Source organism: Mastacembelus armatus, chromosome 3, assembly GCF_900324485.2.
Source record: "Mastacembelus armatus chromosome 3, fMasArm1.2, whole genome shotgun sequence".
Classification (NCBI taxonomy): domain Eukaryota; kingdom Metazoa; phylum Chordata; class Actinopteri; order Synbranchiformes; family Mastacembelidae; genus Mastacembelus; species Mastacembelus armatus.
In genome coordinates this window covers 3,478,202-3,487,617 of record NC_046635.1, presented here as the reverse complement: position 1 = coordinate 3,487,617, position 9,416 = coordinate 3,478,202, and the positions used below count along the sequence as shown (strand labels likewise).

The 9,416-nt window shown below is 38.6% G+C and overlaps 1 protein-coding gene across 1 annotated transcript; it reads right to left on the bottom strand.

Moving 5' to 3' along the window:
- Positions 1-5,637: 5,637 nt before the first annotated feature.
- On the bottom strand, positions 5,638-8,247 carry senp8 (SUMO peptidase family member, NEDD8 specific). The gene is made up of 2 exons (XM_026320081.2): positions 8,167-8,247; positions 5,638-6,988 (listed from the first exon to the last, which is right to left on the bottom strand). The coding sequence occupies exon 2, from the start codon at positions 6,959-6,961 to the stop codon at positions 6,296-6,298; it is 666 nt and encodes a 221-aa protein (XP_026175866.1). The 5' UTR covers positions 6,962-6,988; positions 8,167-8,247; the 3' UTR covers positions 5,638-6,295.
- Positions 8,248-9,416: the final 1,169 nt, after the last annotated feature.

Sequence of the window (9,416 nt, the reverse complement as noted above, 5' to 3'; positions counted from 1 at the left end):
TGCTTGACAAAATTGCAGTTTGATTTTAAAAGACATCTGCTGCCCATGTTGGCAAGATTATGGTGGAGAGTCGCCTCATAGTGTTTCCACACTGTTACGGTTTATAGAGAGACAAGTCTAGTGAGCAAACACTGAGCCTCACAAACATTGCAGTTTAATCTGAATCATCTTATTTCAGCTCCACAGTGAATAAATTCTCAAAGATCTCCAAGATTCAGTTTTAATGGCTGTGCCATTTAATTTTAGATCTTGTGTGGGGTTCACAATTTGATACAGCCTTATCTATCTGGAGTCTGGAAACACTGAATTCAATTTTCAAAAATGCGGGTGTCAAAGTTTGGTTCCAAAGCTTGAGTTCATACTGACACATGTATTTTAATTTTATGCTACTTTTTACTTCTACATGGAAAAAATATTTAGGTTTTTATTCTACATGAATTTCACAGCTATAGCTACTGGTTACTTAGCAGATTTATATGTTACATTACATTTACAAAACTATGATCAGCTTAGACATATATCAACATTGAACTACCAAATTACAGTATACAGTATCAAATAGATTAAAATAGCTTCACATTGAGCATGAATGAACAAGAATGAATGAATTGAGCACAATGAACATGGTAGTACTGATATATAAGTAAATGACACTGGTAAAACTACCTTTTTTCTGATGATAGTTTCATATGAATAAAATTTTAACGGCAGGACTTTAACTTGTGATTGGGCGTATTTCCACTTGGCTTTTTGTGGTTTTTGCTTGAGAGTGGATCAGAATTCTTTCTTTACCACCAGTGCCAGTTTTTTTGGCATCTGCAATGCAGGTATGCAATGGACGTGCTGTAGAAACAAGTTTGTTATAATTAGCACCCATGCACCCAGTTTATCAGTCTCAGTTGATCAGCAAGCCTTTGGGAGACCTCATGAAGCACAAAGGGCAGGGGCCAACTACTGTAATTCTTTGTGTGTGAGAGTGTGCAGTCAGAGAGTTTAGCTGTAGAGTAATGGGGCTGGTTGAAACAGATGGCCAGACAAGCTGCGGCCTCTTCCATACCTCTAGGGAGTCGTGCTGTCTGTCCTGGAATGCTCTTCAGGTGACCTTTGACCCCTGTGGTGTGAAGGAGAATGCTGACTGTAACGTCATAGTAATGGTCTGTATTGCACACAGTAAAATCATAACATACAGACTCCATTACTGGAGGTTTTCCAAGAATGCATTACCTCAGTGGTGCATTAAATGTGTCCACGTCTGCTGAGAGCACAAGCCAAGTGAATCACATTTAATCCATTTATGAAGCGAGAGGTGCTGTGTTTCACTGCAATACACTGCACTAATACTTCTTTCTATCCAAGGGGATTTTGGAACCAAATATCCAGATAGATTATTATAAGAGCCATATATCTTGTGGAAATATTCTACACTGACGCAATAAAATTATAGCTTTTCTATTTATAGTTTTTTCTTTAAAATAACCAAATCAAATAAAAAGCTGAAAAACACAATGAAGCATTACATGAAACGTGTAAGATGATCAATGTATTTGATTTACCTGATGTACGTTAGCTTGTCCGGGTTGTCGTATCTACAGTCCTGTTAGTACTGGTTTATAAAAAAAGAGTTCATAGATTAGTATTTTTTTTAATACCATGAACACCCAGCCAACGAGAGGGAATTACATCATTCTAGCCTACAACTGAGTTTGAAAACAGAGTCAGCTGTCCTAAAGTTTCAATGGTGCAACTCTGATTAAACATTTCATTTATCTCCTGCCAGACGACCTCAAAGGGCCCGAATGCATTGCAGCCACATGTTAAACTGCATTTTGATTAACAGAGGTCGGCTGTGACCACAGACACACCCAAGTGTTCACAAACAAGCTGTATAGCTTCACTATATTTATATGTCCATATGCCCACCAGTGACTGAGAGCAACAAGTTCACACCCATTCTCTGGAGAGCTGCTGAAAGTCATTCTGGTAAGTATACCAATGTATTACAACATTTCAGCACAAAATAATACTGCAATGCACTAAACATCACATGTGCCTTAAAGAGATGGTGAGGTTCAGTTTTTCCATAAAAACTGACTATGACTAATGAATTTTCCTTAAAGTCTGCTAAAATGTCATGACACTATCATTGCCTCATCGTTAAAGGACAATCACTGATGTGGAGGAAAATCAACCATAAATGTCTTTTTGGTTCATTTAACATTTGGCTGTATGAACATTATTGTGGAATTAAATTTATTGTACCTTTTCAGTTTCAATCTCATTTTCCCCCATTTCTGCATATTAAAATCTGAATTAGCAACTGAACTGAACTTCATCAGCTCTTGGATTCCTACCTTCTTAGTTCACAATAACTAATTTGGCCCAGCAAGACCACTGCTAAAAGCTCTGTGGTCACTTATAACAGGTGTGTATATGCTTTCCACAGAATCTTTGGTTACAAGAATCCACCAAGTGCCACAGGTTATAGTATGTTTCATATAGTATGTATGGAAGCCACAACAATAGTCTTCATATTTAGACTTTTAGCTTTGAGCCATTAAAGGCTGAAGTACTTGTTCTCAACTGTTCGATAGATATTATATCATTATATATTTTACAGGAATCTGGCTGCACATGCATTCTCTTTTGTTTCTAATAAGATATTGTGATTTGGACTTGACCTACTTACACCTCCTGAACAAGAAAAACACGTTACCGTGCAGTACACACCTGGAAACAATGCCGTCCAGGATGTAACTGTGTCGGTCTGGGCCTCTCGGTGTGACGTTGCTCGATTCAATCAAACTCATTTTCACTCATGCTGCTGTAAATGAAGCTGCAGTGGTTCCAAGTTGTTGCAGCTGGTTGCAGATGTGTTGTGACAGGAAATGAAGTGATATACAAGAACCAATGGTTTGTGTCTAAGTATGTGTGTGTTTGTGTATATGTACCAGGTCTGATGAGTAAATACAAACCACCTGGGTATCCTGGAAGGGAAACTTTGGCTGCTGCTCCTGAAATCAGTTGCACACAACGCTGATGAAGAACAGAGGTGAGTGAGTTCACTAATGGAGCTGTGTCTCCTTCTTCAGCCATTAATTAAAGCCAAATACATACTTAAATAGTTTTAGCTATACGTGTGTGTTTTATTGCAGGCCCAAAACTGCTGTAGCAAACACGTTTTAAGCCATTTGGAACAGAAACTGTATCAATCTCAGCTCTGAAGCTGAGATCAAGTAAAGTCCAAAACTTGTTACAGCTGTTCAGTTGGTTTGAGATCTGGTGACTGTGAAGACCATAAAATATGATTCACATAATTTTCTATAATAATCAAACCATTCAGCGACCATGCATGGAAGTATCTATCTATGTTGTGTTTCTTTACCAATGTATTCCAGTTTTTCCTTTAGTTTGTCACCTGTTTGCGTCTGTACCAATTGTTTCTAGAAACTTGGCACTTCATGATTTGCAATCACTATCACCCACTTTTGTACCAAATACTTCCCACAGCTATACAGTTACCTCAGTGAAGACTTTAAAGACAAACTGCTGTCTTCAGCTTTTGTTAAATGTGCATTTAGCTCATTACGTGGGGCAGAAAAGACAAATAGACTCAAATCTGGCTCCTGAAGATGAAGAAAGGCCTTTTTGTAATTACAACACAAATTACCAGTAAGCCTACTGTTGATTTACAGCAAAACAAACCCAACAATACTAAGAAGCTTTATTTTATGCCACAAAAAACTGTGCATCGTTTGCCAAAAGAGCAGAAAGCAAGGTACAGCGTGTTGTAGGATTTCAGTTTATCCATCTCAGTTTGGGTTATCCAGCACAAAACACAGTGCCCCTGTGTAATATTCTTTAAAATGTCGTCACAAAGCCTTGGCACACTACTGTAGGTTTAGAAAACCAAGGCCTGAGGTGACAATGAACAGAAAGGCAAGTTTGGGTTCCCTGTGAGCACTCATGGAGTTGACTTATAAGTAAATCTGTCTGAATGAATGTGCCTGCCCCTGGTACTTTGTCTCACTAATGCAGTTTGCTGCCAGCGTAGTGAATGACCCAGCTTTGTAGCATTTTATGAGGACAGTAGTCGAGCCTGATGGCTCATCTGACTGGTTACTCCGGGTGAAATATGCCTGTGGGATGTAGGTGAGTACAGGATACCAGAGGAGGAAGAGCAGAAGGTGGCATCTGTCCAAGCAGTGTGAATTTAGGAGCAGTGCAGGGCAAACACATTAGGACGTTGTCTTACCACCTAATTATTGATGACAATTATTAATTATATACTTGACGAGTTAACCTGGATTGTCCAGTTTTATGTGGTTAGATTTTTAAAACACCCCCTTTTTAAAAAAAATACCCTTCAAAATTGTAAATCCCCCAATCACATCTCATAAATTCAAAAAGCAATAGAATGATAAAACATACCTCTGATTATTCTTAACTACACTAGTTTTTGCTTTCTGGATAAACACTTTCAAAACATTACAAAGATCCTTCCGTCAATCATCGTGCCTTTTCCTGAAATCACATGAACTTTCTGTGAAACGTCTTTGCTCATGACACCCCAGGTCTAGATGTAGCTGCTATTACTTTGCTGTACGTCTTATCACATCTATCCACATGGAGCCCCTAAATCCTTTCTCACCCAACAGAATAATGCATGCACATAAATATGTCGAGACTACATTCTGACTCTGAATAGTGAAGTTATAAATGAAGACTAGTTTGGTCTTGGTTTCTTAATTTAAAGTACAATGTTGGATGACAGTTTGTACTGTTTTCCAGCATTGTACTCTGTGACTCTCATGGAAAGCTGTTGATTTCTATAAAGGAACATTATTTCCCAAACTAGCAAAGTGAAACTCTTTTTCTGTGGTCTGAATGTCTTAACTGCTACAGATTTCTTACATTTGGATCACAGTGAAGCTTACACAGTCTGAATTATAGTGCATTCCTTTTTCTAATTCCTCCCTTGTAAGTATTAAGTTCTTTTCCTTTAAAGCAGCAGTAAAACATTTGAATGATAAGCTATTGCAAGGCAGAGCTGCATATCTTACATTCTGAGTACATTTTCATGTAGTATGGAGAATTGAAAACTGTCAAGAACCTAAAACTTGATTTAATGTTTTCTCCGCTTCTGACTCATTCACTTATTTTGAATCTATTTAGTCATTTTATTGTTTTCGTTTCAGGCAGTTTTTGTATCATCATATTCTGCGTCACACTCACCAGAATGCAGACATTGTGAACATGTGCATATCTTAACCATGTCCCCAAAGTATGCTATTCAATGATACAGTAATTTCAAATGTAATATTGTTTTGGTGTCATATTTTTGTAGTGTTAGCCCAAAAACTGAAAGGTATTGCTATTCCAGTGGTTCTCTTTTCTATTGCATGTTGGTTTACTGTATCTAAACCTGTAAGATGATCTTTTTTCAAGCTAAGTTTAAGAATAAAAATGTTATCAAACATTTATGCTTTGGTAAATGTGCATATACAAACCCACAGGAGGTTTTCACAAGGGTAATTGTGTATTCAAATGCTGATAGACATGCATTCAATATGTTTAAATGTATAGGACACACAGTAAATAAAGAAATGTGACATTTTGTCAACAAAAATGTGCTAATGGTAAAATGTATCAGATCTCATAGACTTTAATACTTTCTTCTTCTCAAAACAAAACATACATTCCATCACACTCAGTACACCATGCATGTGTTACCCTCATAAACCAATTGTCTTTATACTGTTTCAGAACTGAACATTTGTAGTTGTAGACATAACTCCGGCTCAAACTGAGAAACAATATCAAGATGTGACATAAAGTAGGAGCCAAAGTTAAGATGCACATTCTTATTGTCAATTCTTGTTCACCCTGAGCAATAATCTTTGTAAACATTCCTACATGCGCTCCAAACTAAAAGCAATGGAAGAAAAGTCGGTGCCTCCTTTTCCACTTGACACGTTCTCCATCCTCACGAAATATGTACAAGAGAGGAAATTCCTTTTATAGGCATGCTGGTGTTCTTGTTTACATACTGTATGGTGCTGTGCATATGCAAGGGATAAACATGACACCAACTGTTCTTTGAACCACTAAGGATTCCTAAGAGTGCTTTTTTAAACTTGTATCTATTGTGTGTGATAGTGACTTTAATAGAAATATACTTCATATATATATATATATATAGTTAAATATTGTATTCAAGGAGTCCATTCAGATGCTCCAGCAGTAGATATGTAGGTGTTAACAGCTGTTCTGCATATAGTTAGTGGCAACCAACGTGCTAAGGAAAAGGCAGGGAGCAGCAGAGGTCATTCTGAGCTAGACTCTGGATCAGTCTGCACCATTCAGCCCTCTTCTGGGTGATGTAGGCCGGGGTGATGATTTGCACCGGAAGGCGTGGTGAGCCCTCCACCCTGGCCTTCTCACACAAGGCCTCGGCAATACAGATTACATACATGCCACAGTCATAGCTGTTCTGCTGTGATGGGCAGGGCTCCTCCACAAATAGCGCTTTTCTCCCTGCGCCCATGAAAGGTTCTAGCTTGCTGGCGATGCGCCGGGCGTGCAGTGAGTTGCTGCCATTCTGAGAGTCATAATGGGCAAAATGGTTGGAGTTGTGATGGTAGAGCAAAAGGCTCCAGTGGGATCCTCCAGCTGATTGGTTGGAGTTGTCATTAACAGCTAGGAAGACCCAACGTCGAGAAGCAAGTTCCAGCGGCTCCAGAAAAAGGGCTAAATCATTAGGGGAAGAGGCACACTTGATGAACTGTGTGACCTCTGGGCTGATGAAAATGACAGTCTCCCCCAGGGCTCTGAAGCGCTCAGCAGCAAAATACTCAAAGGCAAAACCAATGACTTGGTCATTAAGCCAGTAAGGTCCTTCCAGTAAAGACACATCAGAACGTCGCAACAGGCTGTCCTGGTAGCTCAACACTACAGGGTCCATCCTCCACCACAGTCAGACAGTGTCTGTCTGAAAAACAAAGAGATTTACAGCAGTTCAATAAGTTATTAGTCAAACATTTAAAAAATTTACATTTTCATAATCAATTTACAATTTTATTCATGTATCAAACAAAAAATAAATATCTTGAACCCATCTTCTCAACTGTAAGAATTTAGTTTTTTTGTCTAATGCAGTCTCAGTTTCCTGTTCTTAGGTGACAGGAGCGGCACCTGTTGTGTTCTGCTGCTGCTGCAGCCCCTCGGCTTCAAGGTTCGACATGTGTGTTCAGAGATGGTATTCTGCATACCTTGGTTGTAACCAGTGGTTGAGTTACTGTTGCCTTTTTATCACCTTGAACCAGTCAGTGCGTTTTTGAGTTGGTGAGTACATAGAGCTCATAAAATCTGATGCAGTGTCCGATAGCATATAAGTAATTAATTGATTAATCATTTAAAACTGAAAACTATTGTAATAACTGATGTCAAAATGAGTTGAGATGAATTTTTATTAATCCCTGAGGATATAACACATTGTCAAATGTCAAACATGTCATGGTTCCAGCTTCTCACGTGTTAGATTGCGACAGATCTCATTATTTTTCTCAAAATGTTGAGGTCAGGTGCTTTGCTCAGACAAAACAAGCATCAGGGTTTCACTGTGGATTCTGGGTAATTGTGGCAGCATTTCTCACGATTTTCAGAGATAGATTAATCCATAATGAAGCTAATCTTAAGTGGCAGCCTAATATAAACTAATTAAGAGTCAGCTGCACCTCAGCTACAGCAGTGCAATATTACTTACACATTTTTCTACATTGAGTATTATTACTTTAGTAGCCTACATTTTCCTGATCATACTTGTATATTACATTTATCACTTTGTGTGAGTTATAATCACTTTCACTCAAGTAAAACATCTGGAAACTTCTTCCTGCACTGACTGGAGCTAAAACATTATGATCCAGGTGTTGGATCATATGAGAGCGAGGTCATTTCACATACTGACAGCTTAGATGGACCATCACTGAGAAGCTACTGCGGAGCCGCGGTACTGCAATGCGTTTAGCTTATTGGCGTTAGCATGAGCTTGCTAACCATCCCGTCACCCGAAGCTAAACTACTTCCGCTACACAGCCATTTTAGCCTGTCGGAAACAACATCGTAACGTCAAATTAAACATACATGCTGTTGATTTAATGTCCATACCTGTACAATACACATTCAAATAAAAATGAGCCCGTAAACTGCAGCCTTGTCCCTCATTGCATTGACTAACGTAAAGCGCTACGCTACGACATAAACATTTCACGACAGTAGGAAAGAGTCAAGCTCTGTTGTGATTGGCTGGTTACATCCGGGTTCCTGCGCAGTGTCTTTACTGGGAGGGTGACAATGTGTTTCATTACATTAGCACCGAAAAGTTGGACGTAGACTCTGCAGATGCTTTAAGGACTGAGGCCACACTTACAAGTACAATGTGACTGTAGTGAAAGCACTGACAGATAATCAGGAAAACATACAGTGCTGTGCGAAGGTTTTAGGCAGCTTAGATGTTTTAGATTCTTACCACACAACACCATCAGGTGTCAGCTTGGTCCCAGATTCATGGTGCAGCCCACTGTGCAGGACAACAAGCCCATAAAGAGCCCATTACAGTCCATGAAGAACTATTTCCAGGGGCAGGAAGAACCAGGAGTACTGCAGCAGGTGGTCTGACCCCCACAGAGCCCTGATCTGGGCAGTGTGGAGTCAGTCTGGGATCACATGAAGAAACAAACACTGGGACAGCCTGGATCTACAGAAGAACTGCAGCAGCTTCTCCCAGGTCCTGCAAAGCACCAGGAGAAACTCTGAGCAGATCAAACCAAAGAACTGATGCTGGTTTTAAAGGGAAGAGCTGCAAATACTGACTAGATTTAGATTTTGTTCCTTTTATTACACAATGTATGAAGTTAACTGATAAATGAAAAAAACTATTCATGTTTATTGTGTTATTGCTGAGGTGCAGCTAATGACACCATGGATTAATCTGATGATATTTTCTCAATTAATCGGTTGGTTAATTTCCAAGACGTCCATACAAATATAATTAGTGAGGTTTGACTTGTTTCTTTTGTCTCCAAACCCTATTAGAAAATGTAAATTATTATTTAAATAATAAAAAAGCAAGGCAGCAAATCCTGACATTTAACAAGGTGGAACATTTTACATGAAAATGATACTTAGTCAAATTATTTAAAAAATGTATTTTAACAAATCTTTGATACACTATTGGGTACTATTTATTATACTACTAGGTAATACTACTAGGTAACTAAATCTATCAGATGAATGCATTGCAGTAAAAATATATTTAAAGTATTTTTGCTCTAAAACGTGGTACAATGCAAATATCATTTAATACAGATCGCAACTTCGTGGCCTCAATCATAATGAAGTGTGTTATTTTCTGCTTA